This window comes from Osmerus eperlanus, chromosome 11, assembly GCF_963692335.1.
Source record: "Osmerus eperlanus chromosome 11, fOsmEpe2.1, whole genome shotgun sequence".
Classification (NCBI taxonomy): domain Eukaryota; kingdom Metazoa; phylum Chordata; class Actinopteri; order Osmeriformes; family Osmeridae; genus Osmerus; species Osmerus eperlanus.
In genome coordinates this window covers 7,921,754-7,944,511 of record NC_085028.1, presented here as the reverse complement: position 1 = coordinate 7,944,511, position 22,758 = coordinate 7,921,754, and the positions used below count along the sequence as shown (strand labels likewise).

The 22,758-nt window shown below is 50.5% G+C and overlaps 3 protein-coding genes across 6 annotated transcripts in view; 2 read left to right on the top strand and 1 right to left on the bottom strand.

Annotated features, from left to right (window-relative positions):
* Positions 1 to 16,396, top strand: part of sipa1l3 (signal-induced proliferation-associated 1 like 3) — a 48,879-nt gene extending 32,483 nt beyond the window's left edge. Inside the window, exons 8-23 of one of the 2 annotated variants that reach the window (XM_062473673.1) lie at positions 1,348 to 1,505; positions 1,896 to 2,478; positions 2,824 to 2,922; positions 3,704 to 3,879; positions 6,845 to 7,111; positions 7,326 to 7,505; positions 7,945 to 8,066; positions 8,339 to 8,469; positions 8,794 to 9,257; positions 10,432 to 10,662; positions 10,939 to 11,104; positions 11,263 to 11,449; positions 11,688 to 11,837; positions 12,167 to 12,290; positions 13,146 to 13,227; positions 13,438 to 16,396. In XM_062473673.1, the coding sequence (XP_062329657.1) occupies positions 1,348 to 1,505; positions 1,896 to 2,478; positions 2,824 to 2,922; positions 3,704 to 3,879; positions 6,845 to 7,111; positions 7,326 to 7,505; positions 7,945 to 8,066; positions 8,339 to 8,469; positions 8,794 to 9,257; positions 10,432 to 10,662; positions 10,939 to 11,104; positions 11,263 to 11,449; positions 11,688 to 11,837; positions 12,167 to 12,290; positions 13,146 to 13,227; positions 13,438 to 13,584 (3,267 nt within the window). In that variant the 3' untranslated portion in view covers positions 13,585 to 16,396. The remainder of the gene's footprint in view (positions 1 to 1,347; positions 1,506 to 1,895; positions 2,479 to 2,823; positions 2,923 to 3,703; positions 3,880 to 6,844; positions 7,112 to 7,325; positions 7,506 to 7,944; positions 8,067 to 8,338; positions 8,470 to 8,793; positions 9,258 to 10,431; positions 10,663 to 10,938; positions 11,105 to 11,262; positions 11,450 to 11,687; positions 11,838 to 12,166; positions 12,291 to 13,145; positions 13,228 to 13,437) is intronic. The other variant, XM_062473674.1, reaches the window with a different exon arrangement.
* A 209-nt stretch (positions 16,397 to 16,605) lies between these two features.
* On the top strand, positions 16,606 to 20,772 carry qpctla (glutaminyl-peptide cyclotransferase-like a). The gene is made up of 7 exons (XM_062473679.1): positions 16,606 to 17,454; positions 17,705 to 17,851; positions 17,964 to 18,260; positions 18,770 to 18,931; positions 19,078 to 19,177; positions 19,284 to 19,400; positions 19,512 to 20,772. The coding sequence occupies exons 1-7, from the start codon at positions 17,239 to 17,241 to the stop codon at positions 19,655 to 19,657; spliced, it is 1,185 nt and encodes a 394-aa protein (XP_062329663.1). The 5' UTR covers positions 16,606 to 17,238; the 3' UTR covers positions 19,658 to 20,772.
* Positions 20,687 to 22,373, bottom strand: six9 (SIX homeobox 9). Of its 3 annotated transcripts, none has more exons than XM_062473680.1 (3): positions 21,804 to 22,373; positions 21,394 to 21,563; positions 20,687 to 21,081 (listed from the first exon to the last, which is right to left on the bottom strand). In XM_062473680.1, the coding sequence occupies exons 1-3, from the start codon at positions 22,200 to 22,202 to the stop codon at positions 20,910 to 20,912; spliced, it is 741 nt and encodes a 246-aa protein (XP_062329664.1). In that variant the 5' UTR covers positions 22,203 to 22,373; the 3' UTR covers positions 20,687 to 20,909. The 3 variants fall into 3 exon arrangements, with proteins under 3 accessions (XP_062329664.1, XP_062329665.1, XP_062329666.1); XM_062473681.1 differs by having other exon boundaries at positions 20,689 to 21,054; XM_062473682.1 differs by having other exon boundaries at positions 20,930 to 21,081; positions 21,459 to 21,563.
* Positions 22,374 to 22,758: the final 385 nt, after the last annotated feature.

Genomic DNA, 22,758 nt, shown 5'->3' with positions numbered 1-22,758 from the left:
GGTAGAGGTGGTGAGAGTGGGAGAGGTAGAGGTAGAGGTGGTGAGAGTGGGAGAGGTAGAGGTAGAGGTGGTGAGAGTGGGAGAGGTAGAGGTTGGTGAGAGTGGGAGAGGTAGAGGTGGTGAGAGTGGGAGAGGTAGAGAGAGAGAGAGAGTGGGAGAGGTAGAGAGAGTGGGAGAGGTAGAGAGAGAGAGTGGGAGAGGTAGAGAGAGAGAGTGGGAGAGGTAGAGAGAGAAAGAGAGAGCGAGTGCGTCATATCTGATCTTTATACTGTAGATGTGAGGCACAGAGCAGAGAGGGAATGTATGAGATGGAGATGGATAGGGGGGCAGAGAAGAGAGCGAGAGATGGAGGGTCCTGATGCTCCGAGCAAACATTGGAAGGTCCCACTGAGAGAGGGAGGGCGAGCGAGTAACACTGAGATGCACACACAGAAAGAGAGACCGATACACAGAGAGACACAGAGAGAGAGACAGATAAAGAGAGACGCACACGGAAAAAGAACGGCTGATACACACAGAGAGAGAGACAGAGAGAGAGACACACAGAGAGAGAGACACACAGAGAGAGACACAGAGAGAGACACACAGAGACACAGAGAGAGAGACACAGAGAGAGACACAGAGAGAGACACAGAGAGACACACAGAGAGAGACACAGAGACACAGAGAGAGAGACACAGAGAGAGACACAGAGAGAGACACAGAGAGAGACACAGAGAGAGACACACAGAGAGAGACACACAGAGAGAGACACAGACAGGGGCCTGCAGGATCTCCATCCTGTCTGCAGGCTCTCTGGCGGCAGACCAGAGCCAGGCTGAGCTCTCGTCTGTGGACATGAGTACCAGCAACACCCCCCCGGGGAGAACCAGTGTGTACGTGTTGGTGTTCATGCGTGTGTGTTGTGTGTTTGCGTGTGAGTTTGTGAGGGCACTTTGAATTGGAGTGCGTGTGTGGCTAAACTGCAGGCTGGCTTATATAACTGATACTGTCACACTGGTACAGAAGGAGGGAGGGTTGGCGAGATCCACAACACACACACAGCAGGAGCTTTGTCAGTGTGCAACCGACACACACGTGCACACACACACTCAACAACCCAACTGTCTGTGTACCAGAAATGGAACATGAAATGAACACACACTGTTATTCAATTTCTCTCTACATCACTCGATATCTCTCCATCTCTCTCTCTCTTCTCCATGTTCCTGATAGCACACTGGTCGAACAGTTTGGGATTCAGTGTGCCTGTTGTGACCTATGGTGGCACACTCAGCGAGTGCTGATTCGTTCTCCTTTCCTCTCCTCCTTCTCTTCCCTCCTCCTCTCTCCGTCCCCCTGTCGTAGCTGCTGAGGAAGCGTCACATTGGGAACGACATCGTCACGGTGATCTTCCAGGAGCCCGGTGCCCTCCCCTTCACCCCCCAGAACATCAGGTCTCACTTCCAGCACGTGTTCGTCATAGTCCGCGTGCACAGCCCCACCTCCGACAACCCCTGCTACAGGTACGCACACTCCATTACATTACATTTACATTTAGTCATTTAGCAGACACTCTTATCCAGAGCGACTTACAGTAAGTACAGGGACATTCCCCCCGAGGCAAGTAGGGTGAAGTGCCTTGCCCAAGGACACAACGTCATTAGGCACTGCCGGGAATGGAACCAGCAACCTTCTGATTAATAGCCCGATTCCCTAACCGCTCAGCCATCTGACCCCACACTCCCTTACACTCTCTCACACACCACCCCACTTTCTCTCTTAGAAGTACAGCTCTGTACAGACCTGTTTAATTGTACTGTCTGTCTATCAAGCTAGTTTTCTTTTTTCCTCAGACACTCAAACACACGCACGCACACACACACTCCTCCTCAAACCCTCTCGCCTCTCCGCAGCGTTGCCGTGACGAGGATGAAGGACGTCCCCTCCTTCGGCCCGCCCATCCCTGTGGGCGTGACCTTCCGGGACCCCGAGGCCTTCCGCAGCTTCCTGCTGGCCAAGGTCATCAACGCCGAGAACGCCGCGCACAAGTCCCAGAAGTTCCACGCCATGGCGACCAGGACGCGGCAGGAGTACCTCCGCGACCTGGCCGAGAACTGCGCCAGCGGCACGCCGCTCGACTCGGCCGGCAAGCTCAACAACCTCATCTCCCTGGCGTCCAAGAAGAGGGAGCGCTCGCGGGCGCGCGAGGGGGCGGAGCTGGGCGCGGCCGGCGCCGTGGCGTGGAGGGCGCTGGCGCAGGACTTCAGCGGCGGCGCGGCCGAGATCCCGTGCGCCCTGGGCCTGTCGGCCGAGTACGTCCTGCTGGCCGACTGCGCCACCAAGGAGGTGGTGTTCAACTGCTTCTGCGCCGACGTGATTGGCTGGACGCCGGAGCGGCTGGCGCTGAAGATCTTCTACGGGCGCGGGGACCACATCGCCGTCAGGATGCCCGAGGGCTGCGCTCAGGACATCAGGGAGGTGGTCCAGAGGTTGAAGGTGAGAGGTCACACAGAGGGCTCACCTGATGGGGGGTGAGAGGGGCCCGGGGTGATCTGTAGGGAGATGCATTGTCAGTAGAAGTGAATAGACTGCCCAGAGCAGAGCAGAGAAAGGGGAAGTATTTGCCTCGATCTGCCACATAGTGCATGTTTCAACATGATGAATGTTTCAGTAGTGTAAATGTTTCATCAGAACATAAGTGCTGGCAGTCTGACGGATGACTGGAAATGTTTAATGAGAAAATACTTGGTAAGTCCTTATCCTGATGCCTCCTCCCCCCCCCCCCCCTCCTGAACACTTTGCCACCATTCCTCCGCCCCCCCCCCCCCCCCCCCCCCCCAGGCGCTGACAGTGGGCTGTGAGACGGTGGACATGACCCTGAGGAGGAACGGTCTGGGCCAGCTGGGCTTCCACGTCCGCCTGGACGGCACCGTGGCCGAGGTGCTGCTTCAGACCCCCTGCTGTTACATCCACACACACCAGTCTAGACTACCTGCTGTTACATCCACACACACCAGTCTAGACTACCTGCTGTTACATCCACATACACCAGTCTAGACTACCCACTGTTACATCCACACACACCAGTCTAGACTACCCGCTGTTACATCCACACACACCAGTCTAGACTACCTGCTGTTACATCCACACACACCAGTCTAGACTACCTGCTGTTACATCCACACACACCAGTCTAGACTACCTGCTGTTACATCCACACACACCAGTCTAGACTACCTGCTGTTACATCCACACACACCAGTCTAGACTACCTGCTGTTACATCCACACACACCAGTCTAGTCCATATGCTGTTACATCCACACACACCAGTCTAGACTACCTGCTGTTACATCCACACACACCAGTCTAGACTACCTGCTGTTACATCCACACACACCAGTCTAGACTACCTGCTGTTACATCCACACACACCAGTCTAGACTACCTGCTGTTACATCCACACACACCAGTCTAGTCCATATGCTGTTACATCCACACTCACCAGTCTAGACTACCTGCTGTTACATCCACACTCACCAGTCTAGACTACCTACTGTTACATCCACACACACACTAGTCTAGTCCATATGCCGTTACATCTACACAAACAAGAAAACACAAGTCGTTAAGTGTTTTACAGATGGATTAGTCTAATCCTCGTGCTGTTTTGAACTGGCTCCAAATCAAAGCAGGTTGTAACATCTTGATTCTGGCTCAAGGTGGAGGAGTACGGCTTCGCCTGGCAGGCAGGTCTGAGGCAGGGCAGCCGATTGGTGGAGATCTGTAAGGTTGCCGCAGTGACGCTTACCCACGAGCAGATGATTGACTTGCTGAGGACGTCGGTGACTGTGAAGGTGGTCATCATCCCCCCATACGAGGAGGGGGGGCCACGCAGGTACGTGTGTGTGAGGGCGAAGCTCAGAGTGTGTGAGGGCGAGGCTCAGAGTGTGTGGGGTCGAGGCTCAGAGTGTGCGAGGTCGAGGCTCGAGTGTGTGGGGTCGAGGCTCAGAGTGTGTGGGGTCGAGGCTCGAGTGTGTGGTGTCGAGGCTCAGAGTGTGTGAGGGCGTGGCTCAGAGTGTGTGAGGGCGTGGCTCAGAGTGTGTGAGGGCGTGGCTCAGAGTGTGTGAGGGCGTGGCTCAGAGTGTGTGAGGGGGGGGGCTCAGAGTGTGTGAGGGGGGGGGCTCAGAGTGTGTGAGGGGGGGTGTCTGTGTTTGCCCGTTATCAGTAAGATGTGGATGAAATTGGCAGTCGGGTCCTAGTGTCTTCAAATACTTTTGCTGCGCTCTCACACACACACACACACACACACACACACACACACACACACAGAGGGCTGAGATGGTGGCCAGACATCTCTGTTCAGGGATTGTTGTGTGGGAGTGTGAAAGAGGGAGAGAGAGCAGATAATTAGAGTGTGAAAGAGGGAGGAGAAAGAAGGGAGTGTGTCAAAGCTGGAGAGAACCAAGTGAAAGAGAGGAGTGTGAAGGAAAGAGAGAGCCATGTGATGTAACTACGTGCCTCTACCTCCTTAAGCCTCTATCTCTTGATATCTCAATCTTTCTCTCTCCTTTTTCTCACTTTCTTTCTCTTTGACCCCCCACCCCCCGCTCTCCTTCTTTCCTCCCTCTCCCTCCATCTCCTCCAGTCTCTTATGTGGTAGAAGGTCTTGGATCCAGACTGTAATGAGCTCAGTGGAACAGTGTGGTGTTGAACCTTACAGAGAGCCGCACACAGTGGGTACGGGGGGGGGGGGGGGGGTCTCAAAGGCGATTTAACTTGTGTAATTAAACTGCCTTCCACATGAAAGCGATCTAACCACTGCTAGATCAAGCATCCAGGCACAATTACTGTGTTTCGGAGCCCCAACTTAATCTGGAGCAAGCTCACTGCTGTGTGTCTGACGGTCTACTCACTCACACACACACACACAGACACACACACACACACAGACACACACACACAGACACACACACACACAAACAGCCCACTTCCACTGTGCTGTGCCGTTGGAGCAGTTGATAATTAGAGTCTTGTATTTCTTTTCACCCCTTCTCTCAGTCTCTCTGCCCCCCCCCCCCACCCCTTGTGTCTGCTGTGGTCTGCCAGGAAAACAGATTGCGGGAGATTAAGAGCTGGAATCTGCAGAAAGAGAGAAATAAATAAATAAAAAGGGGCGATTAATTAAAAATGCATGACGCCCTGCGAATGAATGACAGGAAAGGGAGGAGAGAGAAAGAGAAAGAGGTATAGAGCAAGAGAGGAAGTGTGTGAGAGGTTGTGTGTGTGTTGTGTTGTCGGAGAGCTGTGATGATATGACATGTCTGAACACCTCTTAGGTGTTAGAGGCTGAGTGGGTAGAGAGAGAGAGAGAGAGAGAAAGAGAGAGAGAAAGAGAGAGAGCGAGAGAGAGCGAGAGAGAGAGAGAGAGAGAGAGAGAGAGAGAGAGAGGAGGAAAGTCTCTCCTCGCACTTCACCCTCTCCCTCTCTGAGCTGTGGACAAGCGACAGGCAGAGTTATAGAGAGAGAGGTGTGTGTGTGAGCGGAATAATGTGTGTGTGAGCGAAATCCTGTGTTAGAGAGCCCAAACTGTCACCAGCAATCCAATGGAGTCGCCTCTTCAGTGGGCATGGGGATTTTCTCTCTGAGGTTAGTAGGTGTGTGTGTGTGTGTGTTTGGAATATAGTAAAAGATGGGATCGTTGTGTAAGTAGGCAGTGTGTATGCCATGCTGGAAAACACATTTCTTTTTGAGTGTGTGTTCTTCCAGTGGCTGTGTTGTTTACAGTGCTGTGTAGCAGCAGGGTTTAGTGTGTCCAGGCAGGCGAGCCGGGGACAGGGGACTAGTAATCCTGGACTGATATGACACACACACACACTTGCTCTTTCCTCTTTCAATCCTTTCCTTGTCTTTCTCCCCTCTTCTTTTCCTCTCAGTTGTTTTCTTTCTCCTGGACACGAGAGAGATGGAGGGAGTGGTGGAGAGAGATGGAGGGAGTGATAGGGAGAGAGATGGAGGGAGTGATAGGGAGAGAGATGGAGGGAGTGGTGGAGAGAGATGGAGGGAGTGGTGGAGAGAGATGGAGGGAGTGGTGGAGAGAGATGGAGGGAGAGTGGTGGAGAGATGTGTTTGGTTGATGCCTCCTCATAAGTGCCAGTAACACATGTCACTATTGAGGTCCTGAATAATGGATGAATGACAGGAGTTCCTGTGGTCCTGGTGGTGGGTGATGATACAGGGTGTCGCACGTGTCTGATGTTGATGAACTCATGGGTGGAGATCTTCAGGACTTCCCCCTGCCATGCTTTTCTGGGTTAGCCTGTATCTAATAAAGCTGTCTGATTCCTAATGGGAGAGCAGAGGAGAGCATCCCCCTGGAGACTGCTATGTGGAACAATCCATTATTTAGTAGCTGAACTAACACTGAAGCACTGCTGGGGTGGAGCAGCTCATTTCGCCATTTTAGGGTAGTTGCTTTGAAGTAGTTTTTATGATTGATTTTATGATAGACATACCCGCAGCTTGTAATAGGCGTTGGTTTGCATTGGCGCACGCAGACACAAACTCACACACACACACACACTCCTGACCATGTTTCACAGGGAGCGAGAGTCCTGATGTTCCAATCATCTGTTTCTGTCTGTCTGGGGAGCTCATTAGTGTGTGTGTGTGTGTGTGTGTGTGTGTGTGTGTGTGTGTGTGTGTGTGTGTGTGTGTGTGTGTGTGTGTGTGTGTATGTGTGTGTGTGTGTGTGTGTGTGTGTGTGTGTGAGCTTTCACATCTCTGACCATCTAGAAGTAGGCACTATGTGTTAATGTTGTAGTACTGATAGTAATGTGCCTGTCTGTCCGTGTGTGTCTCAGGGGCTGTACTGAGGAGTATGAGATGAAGACCATGGAGCAGAAGCCTGAGCCTGAGCCCATCGCCGCAGGCTACCGCCCCTCCCCCCGCCCCTCCCCCCGCCCCCCTGCCTGGCGTTGGGACAGCCCCCCCGGCCCCCCGGGGCTCCACAGTGCTACTCCACCCCAGCGCTGGACCCCAAAGGGGCCTCCCCCTCCTCAAGCCCTGCCCCGCTCCCAAAAGACCCTGGTGCCAGTGCCCTACAGGGAGCCCCAGCACCTCAGCAAGAGGTAGACACACACATCTCTGTCACCCTCACAAACTCTCACTAGCTCTCTCTCTCTTTCCTTTTCCTCTCTCTCCTTCCTTCACCTCTCTATATCTTCCTCCCTCTCTCTCCCTCCCTCCTCCCCTCTCTTTCCCTCCCTCCCCCCCCCTCTCTCTCTCCTTCTCTCTCCCTCTCTCTCTCTCAAGTGTTTCTCCCTGTGCGTGTCTGCTCTCCAGGCCAGTCAGCTACCCAGAGAACCACTACAGCATATCACCAGTGGGGGGCGACAGAGGGTTCCCCTACCGCAACCCCTCAGCCAGCTTCTCCTCCCCCTCGCCTGGCCTGGGGGCCCTGGCGGGGCCGGGGGGGCCAGGGTTGAGTGGGCCCTTTGTACGCTACAAACCCTCACCTGACAGGTTAGTGTTCCTTGTCTGCCTGTCTCCTGTCTGGAACCCTTTCTCTTTCTTACTTACCCTCTATCTCTCATTCTCTCTTTCTTGCCACCTGTCTATCGCTTTCTGCAACACTCTCTCTGTCTCTCTCTGTCTGTCTCTCTCTCTGTCTCTCTCTCTATGCCTCTCTCTCTCTTTGTGGTTTGACCTGTGCGGCTCATCCTGTCTAACCTGAGGAACATGTTTCATAGAGCCCAGACAGTTGCAGCAACAGTAAACACCCACACACCAGTCCCCTCACACACAGCTCCTTACACACTATAGAAACCATTTGTGTTTGGGTTTTAGTCTGCCTATTTATGCTGCCATCTGCTCTCTCTATTTGATCCACGTGTGTGTGTTTTGCGATTTGATGTCTAATCTCTTCTCCTGTGGGTGTGTGTGTGTGTGTGTGTGTCTCTAGGTATGGGGCTGGACAGCGCCCCCTGCTGGTGTACGAGCCTCACCTCACTCTGGACATCACCTCTAGTGGAGAGTCTTCTGGCTTCACCAGCCAGGAGAGCACCATGGAGCGCAGCAAGACAGGTACACACACACATACGGTCACACACACACACATGCACCTAACACATACAGTACATACACACATGCATCATACAGTGTGCATACACAGACAGCCACGCTCTCATCCACTCTCATCGCCATGGTTTCAGAATCCAGTGTGTGTGTCACTGGATGTAAGTATTTAATCCTCTTTTCCCTCATACCTAGATGTAGGTCCATAGCTCAGTTTGAGTTTTGAACCACTTCAATTTGGTGTGTTTAATCCTTGCGGTGTGTGTGTGTTCTCTGCCCAGAGCCGCTGTGGCACGTCCCTGCTCCGTCACCGCGGGGCCCGGGGGCGGTGCTGGGAGGAGCAGGGGGAGGGCAGAGGAGGACGGCCAGGCAGGACATCCCAGGGAAGGACTCTCCCAACAGACACTCTAAGGTCTGTCTGCTACTGCCTCTCTCTGGTTCACATACCTGGTTCTCCTGTCTGGCTCACATACCTGGTCCTCCTGTCTGGCTCACATACCTGGTCCTCCTGTCTGGCTCACATACCTGGTCCTCCTGTCTGGCTCACATACCTGGTCCTCCTGTCTGGCTCACATACCTGGTTCTCCTGTCTGGCTCACATACCTGGTCCTACTGTCTGGTTCACATACCTGGTCCTCCTGTCTGGCTCACATACCTGGTCCTCCTGTCTGGCTCCTGTCTGAATTTTTCTTGTCTCTTTTTTTTCTCCCTCCTCTCCCTCTCTCGCTCTCTGCAGGGGGAGACCCAGTACTCTAGTCACTCCAGCAGCAACACCCTCTCCAGCAACGCCTCCAGTAACCATAGCGACGAGCGGTGGTCCGACGGGGGGGTCGTCGGGGACCGGGGCGTTGGAGGAGGCGGGGGTTCTGGTGGATGCCTTAGCGACCCGGCAGAACCTGACCCCGAGCTCCTCAATAAGGGGGGGTCGAGCGACAGCGGCATAGACGCCCCCACTCTCTACACCCCTGGTCGCCACAGCAACCAGTCCAACCACCAATCGCACAAGGCCTTGCACCCCCAGGCACCCTATAGTGGACTGCAGGAGATTCCTATAGGGCGGGGTGGTGGGGGAGGGGATGGGCGAAGACACGAGTCATCACCAGTGATGCCTGGATCGACCAATCAGAACAAGGGATACTTCACCAGGACGTTCCCGCCCCCTGGCTCCAGCGCCGACAAGACAGACCCGTTCAAACACAGGTGTGTGCCACACACACACACACACAGATGTGGAGCTAGACAAGTAGACATGGTATAGAGAGAGGAGTGGAGGTTGTTCAGGATAAGGGTTAATCCTGCTGCACATGCAGACCTTCTCTACTCTGACAGCTGGCCTGGCTGTCCACCCAGCCCCTCCCTAACATGGAGGAGTGTACATACATACACACACACATATATATGCTTTAGGGAGATTAAAGGATTTGGATGTTAGACCCCCTCATCATCATCACTCCAACCCCCCAGACAGTCTGGATGTAGTCTGACTGACCACACACACGCCACAGACTACTGAACTACAGGACACACACACACCACAGACTACTGAACTACAGGATGCACACTGGGGGAGCAGTGAAGCACTCAGCTGGCTGGACACTATTATACAGGTACCAGTGGAGGCAGAGATGAAGAGAAGGGGGGAGAGAGAGATGGATGGATGGACTAATGGAGGGGAAGAGGGATGGATGACTGACTGAAGAGTGTAATAGATGTTGGTGTAGAGATGGTCAGAAAGGAAGAAGCTTTAAGGTCTAAATAGGTTTATGCTTCGATGAATGGTTGGAATTGTGGAGGTATGGGGGGGTGATAGAGGAAGGATGGAGGTATGGGGGGGATGATAGAGGAAGGATGGAGGTATGGGGGGGTGATAGAGGAAGGATGGAGGTATGGGGGGGTGATAGAGGAAGGATGGAGGTATGGGGGGGTGATAGAGGAAGGATGGAGGTATGGGGGGGTGATACAGGAAGGATGGAGGTATGGGGGGGTTGATAGATGAAAGGGCTGGCTGGGTCGCTGGCCCTTTTGCTCCACCGGAGAGGAATTGGGTCGTAAAACAAAAGAGGTTTGAACTGTGAGTGCTCCCAACAGCTTGTGTGTGTGTGTGTGTGTGTGTGTGTGTGTGTGTGTGTGTGTGTGTGTGTGTGTGTGTGTGTGTGTGTGTGTGTGTGTGTGTGTGTGTGTGTGTGTGTGTGTGTGTGTGTGTGTGTGTGTGTGTGTGTGTGTGCGTGTGTTTACATGTTAATTGATAGAACTACAGTATTTAACCTACAACAAAAGAACATGTCTCATGTCAGAATATGCCTTCATGTAAAAAATGTCAGACAATGAGTTGATGTTTTACTGACATCTTCCCCCCTCCCCCTCCCCCCCCCAGGGCCTGCTACACCCCTCAGGGCTACAGGACGCCTGCAGCTGAGAAGCCCCGCCCAGTACGAGCCTCCACGGCCACACCCACTTCCTCACAACTAGGCCCCACCCCTCTCTCCAGCTCCGCCCCCAAGACCTTTTATGGCAAGGGTCGGCCGGGCGCTTGGCAACAAGAGGACAACGGCCCCTCGCCTTTAAACACTCCCACAATATCCTGCTCTGACAGCAACAGCAAGAAGTAGGCTGCTGTTATGACTGTTACTCCTCCCAGCTGTTATGACTGTTGTTGTAATGTTATAGCTGTTCATATGTTTATGACATAAATCATCTTTTTACTGAAAAGATCATGTTTATAACTGGTACTGTCCGATTATTCACTTTTTTGGGATCTCCAAGACACCTAATTATAAACAGTTTCTAACTATTTAATGCATGTCTCTCAGTTTATAACTGTTTAACTATGTACATGTTTCTCATTGTTTCTAAGCCAGCAGTAACTGTGGTGTGTGTTCAGGCAGGTGGAGAGGAACTCTAAAAACGTGTTTGGTCAGCCTCGCCTCCGAGCGTCGCTAAGGGACCTACGGTCACCACGGCGATCGCACAAGAGCACCATCGAGGACGACCTGAAGAAGCTGATCATCATGGACAACCCTGGAGAGACGGAGCGACAGAGAGACCCAGTAAGACACTCTCACTCTCTCTCTCTCTTTCAATGTCTCTCTTAGTCACTCTCTCTGTGTGTCTCTCGTTCACACAGACACTCGTTCTGCCTCTCTCTTTCTCTCTCTCTGCCTTTCACACACAAATACACACAATGACTCCCCCACCCCCACCCCAGTCTCCCAGACGGACTCTCCAGAGGACGTTCTCAGACGAGTCTCTGTGCAGCGGCCGCAGGGACGCCAGCTTCGCTAGCTCCGCCCCCCTGTACGAGGGCCAGGCCGCGCAGAGCGACCTGCTCTTCACCTGCACCCTGCCCACGCGGAGACACGCCCATGGCGCCAACCACGCCTCCAACAAGAAGGGTGAGCGAAGCGGCCGGGGCGGGTTCGCCTCCCCCCTGCAGGGTTAGACGGGAAGCAGATGTGATGAGACAGGAAGTAGACCAGGAAGTACATGTGCTTAACATGGAAGTCGAAACGGTCAAACTCGGTCATTGTAAAATCATCTAAGGGAGAGGAACACAAATTCCACAGCGAAACACAAATCTTAATTCTGTAGTTTGTGGGTGAGTAACCACAGCCCCCCCACCCCCTCCTCCAGTGCCCCTGTCTGCGTCAGAGCTGTCCCTGACCGAGGTGAAGGACCGGCTGCCCCCCCTGCGGAGGCTGGACCCGGGCCTCATGCCCCTCCCAGACACGGCCTGCGGCCTGGAGTGGTCCAGCCTGGTCAGCGCTGCCAAGGCCTACGAAGGTGAGAGAGAGAGAGAGAGAGAGAGAGAGGGGGGAGGGAAGGGAGGGAGTGAGAGATTGTGTGTGTGTGTGTGCCATGTCTTATCAGAGTACTCTTCTTGTCCCAGAGATGGAGGGACCTCAGCACCAGACACCTGCTCTCCTCTCTCCATCTGTCCCTCCCCCCTGTCTCCCCCTGCCCTGGCCTCCCCCCTGTCTCCCCCACAGTACAGCCTCAGGGTGGAGAGGCCTGGCAGTGAGGCTTGTCCCTGGAGAGGGAGGGTGGACTGCAGCACATAAGTCAGACCAGGATGTACACATTAACATTCTGTGTGTGTGTGTGTTTCCTAGTTCAAAGAGCCGTGTCTCTCTTCTCGCTGACGGAGCCCCTCGGCGGTCCAGACTTGAGGCCCGTTGTCTCTCCTGTCCAGTTCCAGACCCCACAGACCCCACGCACCACCCCGACCTTCAGCGGGTAAGACACACACACACACACATACATACATACATACATACATACATACATACATACAATCACACACATAAACATGAAGCTACACACAGACTCAGGGCTTAAAGTATTCCGGCACCGTGCCGGATGTCCGGTGTGCGGCCATGAGAAAAATTGGGAACTTTAATATTTTCGAGTCCCCTACCAATCATATGAGAGGAACGCAGCTATAACTAACGTTACAAGCCTATCAGAAGCAGAGCAGGGCGGGTCCTGGCAACACAGTGTGAATGAGATCCATACGTCACGTTAGCGTTGTCGGTGAAAGCATGAAGCGCAAATTCATGAAGCCTGGGGATGATGTCCTACCCATAGATAAATGACTCAAAAATAAATGGCGCTGGGCGTGGATAGAAGAAGGTAGAGACGGCGAGCCTTTTGGCAGTTGGTGCAAGAAACTGAGAGAGCCTGATGCTTGTTTATGCACGTTTTGCTCGAGGAAGCTACTATATGCCAGCAGCGGTAAGAAAGTGCATGCTCGTTATGTCATAGAGCCGCTGCCTGTGCACTCAAACTTACCACGATGTTGCTGGGAGAAACTGTACCTGTGGTCACAGTGCCACCCTGTGGTTCCATGGGAATTGTAGTGCGTGGTTACTAAGGAGTGTCCTTTGTGTTTACGAAACAGTTGAGGGCCTGTGTGGTTTCACGGTATTAGTGAAACTAAGCTGTGTATAGTAAACCAAGGCAGCGTGTCAACACACACACATGCATACCTGTTGAACATGTCTACCCCTCTTAACACCTGACCTTCATGGGAACTGTATTAACATATAATTTAATGTGGATGTGCATTAAAACTAACGTGTGTGTGTCCAGTGATGAGGTCCCTAACGACCTGTCGGGGAGGATGTACCACCTGGAGGTGATGCTGAAGCAGCTGAACACTGACCTGGAGAAGGTAACAACAGACTTGAGAACAGCAGCCAGGACAGGGAAGCAGCCGGAAAGTAATTGAGCATACTAAACCATGTTTTGCTTTCTCTCTCTGTCTCTCTCTCTGTCTCTCTCTGTCTCTCTCTCTGTCTCTCTCTCTGTCTGTCTCTGTCTCTCTCTCTGTCTCTCTCTCTTTCTGTCTCTCTCTCTGTCTCTCTCTCTTTCCCTCCTCTAGGAGAAGCAGGACAAGGTCATGCTCCTGGAAGAAATGGCCAACCTCAGACAGAACAACCAGCGCCTGCAGGAGGAGAGCCAGTCGGCCAGCGAGCAGCTACGCAAGTTCAGCATGCTCTTCACCGGCACGCCAGCAGAGAGGAAGTGAGGTCACGTGTTTGACCAACCCCCAAAAAACTGGAATTGAACTCAGACTGGATTGTGATATTACACACCAGACACAGGAAGTGGCCTTGGGTGAAGGGGAAGTGATGTAAGCAGGCCAGCAAGAGACCAAAAGAGTTTGGCGGGAAAAAAAAGATGTGAAGACTGTGAACACGGCTTTCAGGAACGGAGGAGAAGAGAGTAGAGCTCAGTTGAACCGGGTAGAAGCTGACAGTAGAATTTATCTAAGAAACCCTCAAACTGGAGACTCAAGCCTGTTGGAGACAGGCCCTTTCAAACTCTGTCAACAGAGAATCCCTCCCTCTCTCCTTTCCTCCTCCCCCCTCTGTTGTTCTGCCTCTTTTTATTTTTATACCTGAAGTCTTTCCCTTGCTCTTGATCTGACAGCAGCCAATAGCAGAGGAGCAACGGTGGGACAGTGAACTTTACAACACTAGCTAGATCACCCGGAGAGGCCTAATACTGTTCCTGAAGCCATGACGCCAAAAATCTCCAACTCCCAGAATTTACCGGGAGTCTGAAGACGTGGTACTGTAGTTGTAAGTGTGGGGCAGCCTTCTCTGACAGACTCCCACACGCTCATACTGTACTGAGAAACCGGACCTGAGGAAGGTGTGTGTGTCATAAAGGTGTGTTTGTGTTTGCATTTGTGTGAGTGTATGTGTGTGTCTGTAGGGTACATCAACAACACTCACAGAATAGCCATTGCAGCATCATTGAGGGCAGACCCACTCAGTGAACTGGGTGAAGAGGAGGATTTTCTGTGGAGTGTTGTGAACATGTGACAGTTCTAGAGTTGGGTTTAAAACCCTACATGTTATAATGTAAGTGTGTGATGGTGAGAGAGGGAAAAGAGGTACAGAGTGTTTCAATTCAGAGTTAGCTGACTGTCAAATGAAAGAACATGCTGATGTAGGACCTGGAGTCTTTCCTGACTAGATCATACTCCAGCTAGTCAAACAGGACATCTCAAACGATGGGCAGTGTGAGACACTCAGTGATAACGGCACAATATCTCAATTTATAGTTTTGACTATTTTTGTTTTTCAATTTAATTTGTCTTCTTTTTTAATTTAATTTGTCTTCTTTTATCTGTTTTTTTTTTTGATCAGTGAAGTCATCTCAGATTAAAGCTACTGGATAATTGTTTTACATATTTACAGGTGCCAGAATAGTTATTTTGTCTAGGTTGTTGATGTTCTTGGTTATACAATGTAGAAAATAACCAAACCTTGTAAAACACTGAATCTCACAAAAATATCTGGAAACAGGCATGACACATTCACACCCTTTCATCCTCTGCCAGACCCTGTCTCTTTAATACTGTCATCTCTTCAAGTCTCACCTGTGAGATGATGCCACGTGTGTGTGTCTCTGCGGTTCTGTTCATGTCGTGACCTATTCTTTCTTCAGAACAAAACTAAATGTACACAGCTCTTGACATTCACCACTGTCGGTTGTGCGTGGGCATTTGTGTGAGCTGGATGTTAGGGTAGAACGTGTGTTTAACTAAACCCAGTCGCAAAGTATCCTTTCAGTGCTGAGATTCTTCAACACAAATACACAATTTGTACTAGGGGGAGCGAGCCAGGTTATATTATCTAACTGAGTCTATTTTTTCATTCAGATTGTAGTGTCTCCCTGAGGCTGTCCTCCTGGTTAAATGGGAGGTGAGGGTAGCCATCTTGGGAATGTGTGTGACAGGTGGTGTGTCATTGCCTGTATCTACCTACGGTATGAAGAGCAGTCAGCTGAACAGGTGAATCACTCATCACCTCCACAGGTGAATCACTCATCACCTCCACAGGTGGCTGTTGTGACATCTTCTGTCTACCCTGATTCAACCTGAAGCCCCCCCTCCAGGAGAACATCCACTCACATCTCATTCCGCTTATCTAATAACAGACACACACACAGAACTGCTCTTCCTCCACCATGCACTCAGGTCCAATTCAGACACACATGAACACACACACACACCAACTAGCTAAGAGGCTCTTTCTAGCTCCTTGTCCCACTGAATTGTGCATACACATCACTGCCTTCCCAAAGATGGTCATCTGACTTCAATCTACTCCTGACCCCATCGTATACCATTAATATCATCTCTCTCACTGCACTGCCTCATCTTTCAACTCTCTGTCACACACACATCATTAACTATACCAGTACACATTCATAGCCCAGTGAAGCTTCATTTATCTTAATCTGATATCTGCAATGTCTTAATCTTTCATTTGTTGATTTGTGTGTAGAGGGGTAGGGGTGTTTTAAAGAGTAAACATTTTTTATTATTTGTTTTAACTATGGTAAAAAAAAAAAACACAAAAAACCTAATAATAATAATATACATGTTGAGCATAGATTGGTGCATTGATGTTTCACTTGCACAAATCACAGATGGTAATACAAAAAGTTTAATAGTAAATCTTATGATTATTCTTTTTTTGTTTGTTTAATATTTGATAATTTATTTTTGAATACAATTGGCAACTTTTTCCAAACTGTAACTGTAATTTACAGCGTTGAAAAACAGAGGGTACTGTGTTTTTAATTCTGTGTACAAAGCTGATCTGGATGATCCTGTTTTGATGATTTATTTCTCTTTTTTCATTTCCTTTGTGTTGGGTACTTCCTGCACGTAGCAGGTGAGCTCAATGCGTAGACGAAACTTCTGGTTGAGCGTTCTGTCTTTTACGTCGGGGGATGTTGTATCAATGCGTGTACATTTAAAAATGTAAATTATGTTTTCATTATTTTATAAGAAAAATATATTAAAATCTTTCCTAATGATTGTTTGTTGCTCTTTTGTATCTACTTTATATATTTTTCAACTACTTGATGGTGGTGTTGTCTACAGTAGACAACGGATTGTTTCTCAAACAAACCCCCCTCCCCCAAAACTCCCAGTGAGTCTGCGACAATGGAACTATTTTATCCATGTCACTTTAAACTAGTCATTTGACGCGTGGTCATGTGCAACTGGACGTAATACGAAACCCGGAAATCAATCTCGGTTTGCGCCAACCCACCGCTGTAAGAAAATTCCCATCGATGGGTTGAAGATGTGTCGTGAAATATGACTGTACAGAAGTTAAAAACCTTGCTTTTTCAAAGACAGTCAATGCAGTACTGGCAAGCAACTTGACTGAATCGACAAAGGTTTACATCACATCGAAGAGGCTAGTTTATGAAGATAATATAGGGACAGAGAATGTAGAGAATTGACATTGGCGCCTAAAGAACAAGGTCTCCTGTAATCCTTGACAGAATATAGATGTCTAAGAAATATCTAGAACTATTACTACATCAAAACAAACACAATAGATATTTCTGAATGACACGTTCGGTTCTAATAAGTTAATGTTACTAGAAGCTATGAACGACAGCCCATTGTTCAGGAATATGATCAGGGCGTAGCGGATTTCGAGCTATTGTGAGCCATAAAAAGCTAAAGTCTAGAATTGTCCTGCTGCAAGTAGGTATACTAGAACTTTAAAATGAGACATGTTGTGAAACGGCGGATAAAAGTGTATTGCGACTACTTAAACCAATTGTCATTGAAACACCGAGAGAGGATCGGCGACTATTCTCTTTCAATCTTGAACCAAACTTGCTGGTATAAATCAAATTAATCATGTCGAGATCTAGTCGACGGTATAAGTCCACACAGGCAAACAACGGCGGCGCAGTCCCAGGATGTGACCGAATGCGGATGCCTCGAGCCCGTGTACTGGTCTTCTGTCTCCTCGGTGTGTTGACTCTGGCCGTTGTGTTGGGGTTGTACCTAGCCAACGACCCGAACATCAGCAGGTTCAACAGAGCCCCGTTTGCGGACCTAACCAAAGACAAGGTAACTTATTAACCAAATGTTTTTTTTATCCATTTGTAATAGCTCAGTAATGTTTTAAGCGTGACTCCAAAGCTACGATGTTTGTGTCAAAGAAAAAACTAAGTGGATCCATGTAGTAAACATATCTCAAATCATGGTTCAGGATTGTCCTCAAGAGACACCAGCTTAATTGCTGTCCTGTTCAACCTGCTTCATCCATCACTCATCAAGTTCTCCCGCCTCCTTTCTCTCTCCCCCTCCTCTCCTCCAGTTCTCCCACAAGCCCAGTAAGTCCTCTCCCGCCCAAGTGCGTCGCCTGGCGTCCCAGGTGGACGGTGCTCGTCTCTGGGAGACCTACCTGAGACCCATCCTGGTTGAGAGACTACCTGGCTCCAAGGGTAGCCAGGTTGTACGCCAGGTATACACACACTTCACTCATGTTTCTATCCTCCTTTCATTGTTCTCCTGCTTGACCCTCTCTACTTCTCTTCTTCTTCCTCTGCCCCCCCCCCCCCCTCCTCCTCCCCCAGCACATCACTTCCACCTTCTACTCCCTCACCGCTGGTTGGACTGTAGAAATGGACTCATTTTCCTCTCCGAAGACCCCCAGGGGTCAGGTGACCTTCTCCAACATCATCGCAACCCTCGACCCCTCTGCCCCGCGGCGCCTGCTGCTGACCTGCCACTACGACTCCAAGGCTCTGCCCCCGGATCCCCGGGCCCCTCACAGGGTGTTCCTGGGGGCCAGCGACTCGGCCGTGCCCTGCGCCATGATCCTGGAGCTGGCCACTGCGCTGGACGAGCAGCTACGGATCCTCAAACAGCAGGTGCCATGTCTGGGAGGGGGCTGGGGGGCGCCTGGAGGGCTCTGGGGGAGGCCTGTCCCTTTTGTGTTTGAGAGCAATCTCCTCTCCATCCTTTCCTACCCATATATCCTTTCTTTTCTTCCTCCGCATCTCCACCCCCTTGCTCAAAGTGTACTGTAGAAAGTGCTGACTGGAGAGAATGACTAGTGAGATCAGCAGCCTCCTCTCTTAAGCAGTGTCCCTACTGAGACCATGATCTATAGGAGCCAGGAATACACACACTTACACACACATACTCCCACATACACACACTCCCACACGCACATACTGCACCATTATTGCAGAAAAGAATCCCCTCAGTGTGTCATCTTCAGGTTGCCTTACGTCTCACCACTTTGTTCTCTCCCCTCTTTTCCCACCTCTTTATCTGTCTATTCCCCTCCCTCCTCATCTCCATCTCCCTCCCCCTCCCCACCCCCCTCTCTATATTCATCCCTCCCTCCCTCTCTTCCTCCTCCCTCCCTTCACAGGGCCCAGCAGTGACTCTCCAGCTGGTGTTCTTTGATGGCGAGGAGTCATTTGAGGAATGGACCGACACTGACTCCCTGTACGGCTCACGACACCTGGCTGAGCGCATGGCACGAACACCCCACCCCCCTGGCTCCACACACACCACCCAGCTGCAGGCCGTGGTGAGACTGTGTGTGTGTATGTTTTGTGTGTCCTAGTTTTGTACTCAATATTTTACCCCCCTCTCTCTCTCTATCTCTCTCTTTCTCGCTCGCTCGCTCCACTGTTATTGTTTATTTTGACCTCCTCTCCTTCCCCCTCTCCTCAGGATCTCTTTGTTCTATTAGATCTGCTTGGAGCACCAGATCCTCTGATTGTCAACCACTTTGACAACACCGCCCGATGGTTCGACCGCCTCATCTCTGCTGGTAACACACACACAGGGCCGCCAGAGAAAGGTCAAGTTTTGTGTCCTCTGTATAATAAATAATGACAGATGAATTACTTTCTTCCCTCGCTCCATCCGTCTTTCAGAGAAGCGCCTCCACAGACAGGGTCTTCTAACCTCCCACCCCTCTGAGCAGGCTTACTTCAGGAAGGATGTGTACTTTGGCCCCGTTCAGGACGACCACATCCCCTTCCTAAACAAAGGTGTGTGTGTGTTTGTATTAATATGTATAAATACATATATTGCTATTTAGGATTACATTTGACACCTGTTTCGCCTTCTTTGTTTCCCCCCTGCCTCCCCCCCTCTGCCAGGTGTCCCCGTGCTCCACATCATCGCCACCCCATTCCCCTCCTTCTGGCACACTCTGGATGACACCGAGGAGAACATGCACCGGCCCACGGTGGAAAACCTCACCAGGATCCTGGCCGTGTTCCTGGCAGAGTACCTGGGCTTCTAGCCCCCACCTGTACCGGGCCGGAACGCTTCCTGGACCCGGCCATCCCACAGAGCTGCTAGACCTGAGAAGGTTGGCTCACGGAACAGAAGGTTGCCTGGGGCCTCCTCTCACCTCGGCCGAGGCCAGGAACTCAGCGTTCCAGGACTTTGAGGAGCCCACTTCAGCCTAAATACGGGCCTAAATCTCTGCCTCCTTAACAAATGGACCAGAAGACGAGATGATTCTGAGAGGCAGGTTGGGTTGGTACCTTGGTTCAGATCGTCTCTGGGATTTAGAATACACACATAAACATTCAGACTCATAAACATTCATACATACGGAAATCCTCAGTTGTGTCTCATATGCATACTGGAAGTCAGGGTGGAGCACTGACGGGTGTGTTAGAAGCTTGAGCCACGGAAGATCTTCTCTGGTAACTTGTGAAGAAAAACTGCTGGAGATACATGTCTGTTAGTTAAGTGTGTTTGTGTGAACTGTTGAATAGTCTTACAATATCATTGAGCCTTACCTTGTGTGTGCGTGTGTGCGTGTGCGCGTGCGTGCCGTTGTGTGTTTGCACGTGCGCGCGTATGTACCAGTTCTCATGTCAGTATCCTTGTGATTGTGTATTTCTCCTGCTGACCCGGGGTCATATGCAATAAGCTCCCTGAGCCGGTGAGGAGGTTGTGGCCTTACTTTCAGGCCTGCAGAGCCTGCTACCATGTCTGTCCATGTGATGAGGTTTAACCATGACATGGACACATAAATCCTTATGTTTCCTGCCTTCACTAATATCTGAGTAGCTGGCACCCTTTATCATAGGGCTCTAACCCTACACTTAGAGAGACGCCTTACTGAGGGTTATCTCTCCTTCCCTGCATCTGGAGAGATGCCTTCCTGGAGGTCAGGTTGGAGCAGATACCCTGCAGGATGGTGCCTCTCTGGGAACAGGGTTGGAAAGCCCAGCTTCAATGTCTGTAAACTTCTCAATCTGCTCCTCCCACATATTTAACCAGTAAAATAGTAAGATGTGGTGAATAAATTTTTTGTCAATTCCAGTTCAAAATAATTGTATTGTGTTGATTTAACATGTAGACAGGGTCTGAAAATTGACAGACATTTATTCAACAATAAAAGGGTAATACAATTTAATTCTGGCAAAGCCTTGACACGATACCATTCATCAACTATATTGGCAGTCGAGCATTAACACATAATAAAAATAGCCTTGTAATAGTAAACGTTAACAATCCTCAGTGAATGGATTAGAGTATCAAAAGGCTCCTCCTGACATGTACCTGAGGGGAGGGGGGTGGGAGAGGCGTGGGGGACAAGAGAAGATGCGGCTGGGGCTACCGGGAGGTGAGAGGTCAGTGTCGGACGCAGGATGGGCTGGTGTCCTTATATGGTGGAAGTCTCTGGGACATTCAAAACTTTCTTGATCCCTGAGAAGATAATAGACAGCGGAGAGGATTATACAGAGGGAATTTATAATCTAATAATGACAATTACACTTATATTTAGATTATTTGTGATTTACAATTATTCAAATCTTAAACAATAGTCAGTTCCTTGTCTGTACTAACAGAGGACAGTGTTACACTACAAGACTTTCAACTTGGAGGAAGGAAGTGAAATGAAGGGCCTACTACATCACAATCACGAAGGACAAGGGGAAGTTGAACTCAACATGGTCAGAGTTGTCACTGTCTGGATAAGTTGAACTCACCATGGTGGGAGTTGTCACGGTAACTCACCCGCTGTCTGTGTTGCAGTGGGCTGCCCGGTCCCTCTGCCGCCTGTTCTTAAACCAGTTGCTCACCTGAGTGGCGGTGAGACCGGTAGCAGCTGCTAGCTCCCGTTTCTCCCGAGGTGAGGGGTAAGCTTTGCGGTAGTACCATTCCCGAAGTATACTTCTAGACTTTTCCTGTGTAGATTGAAGGACCCAAGAGCTATGATTGGAGGCTAGTAGGCTCTGTTAAAGCTGTTTGATGACATGAAGCTACTGCTAAATTTTAGATATGTGTAATTAAACACGTATATATACTGTATAAGTATGCCTGCTTAAGCACATATGTAATTATACACTTGAAAATATACTAGAAACAGCGACTTAAAATAAATCTGTCCTTCCCCTCCCCCTCTCCCTTCCCCTGCTCTCTCCTACCTTAAAGCAGTAGCTTGTCTCCTCTCCATCCCAGATGGTCCTCGGAAGGGGGAACTTGCGTCGAACGCGGTACTTCCCCACGGCCCCCAGGGGGCGCCCCCTCTGCCTCTCGGCCTCCATGTAGCGGGCGCGCAGCCACAGTTGCTGCAGGAGTGGGTGGCTCCGTGGGGTGAAGGGGAAACCCTCCAGCAGGGAGTACAGCTCAGAGAACCGGCCCTGGTGGAAGGCCACCGCCGCCCTGGCCTTCAGCACGCTCTCCAGGCCCCCCACGCAGCATGAGAAAGAGGAGGAGGAAGGAGGGAGGGTGCGGAGGAAGCTGGACAGGCGATCTATACGACCGCTCTGCAACAGGACCTCGCACACGCACGCCACTTGTTCCGCAGAGAAGATCATTGCCATGGATACGATGGAAGTCCTTGCACACGCTCCGTAATTGGTAGTCCTGTGTTGAGAGGTGACCTCTGACCTTTGAGTTGTTGGCGATCTGTGGCTCACTCCAGGGAGAGACAGGGGTTAGAGAGGACTGGAGGCTCCGTGGAACACATTGGCCGTTCTCTAGAAGAACAAGCCTGCTTGTGAATATATGTGTGAACGTGAATGTGTAGGTGAGCATGATTACTCCTGTCCTGTCCCCGCCCTGGTGCTATTGAACTTACAGGTAACCTGAGAGCATAGGGGTTACTAAAACAAACATACACACACAAAACACATGCACGCACGTCGTTCAGTTTCTATTCACTCGGAAAGAAAGCGACATGGAGCTGTGCACACACAAAATGGGTATTTAAATCTTATTTCCCAACCAAATGAGGCTGAAATGGTCTGTCAACAGATGAATTATCTTGTGCAGATTATGCTCACAACTTGGTTTAGTTTGATCATACGTTTTAGTTGTAAGACTCTTTGATTCGTTTGATAAAAACATAATTATACTTATCTAGAAAGTATCCATTTA

Excerpts from the sequence above, each read along its gene's own strand:
- qpctla (XM_062473679.1), top strand. The coding sequence starts at position 17,239 with ATGTCGAGATCTAGTCGACGGTATAAGTCCACACAGGCAAACAACGGC. Across the intron at positions 17,455-17,704 it reads CGGACCTAACCAAAGACAAG|TTCTCCCACAAGCCCAGTAA; the intron begins GTAACTTATTAA and ends CCTCTCCTCCAG. Across the intron at positions 17,852-17,963 it reads GTAGCCAGGTTGTACGCCAG|CACATCACTTCCACCTTCTA; the intron begins GTATACACACAC and ends CTCCTCCCCCAG.
- six9 (XM_062473680.1), bottom strand. The coding sequence starts at position 22,202 with ATGGCAATGATCTTCTCTGCGGAACAAGTGGCGTGCGTGTGCGAGGTC. Across the intron at positions 21,564-21,803 it reads AGACAAGCTACTGCTTTAAG|GAAAAGTCTAGAAGTATACT; the intron begins GTAGGAGAGAGC and ends CAATCTACACAG. Across the intron at positions 21,082-21,393 it reads CACTGCAACACAGACAGCGG|GGATCAAGAAAGTTTTGAAT; the intron begins GTGAGTTACCGT and ends TTATCTTCTCAG.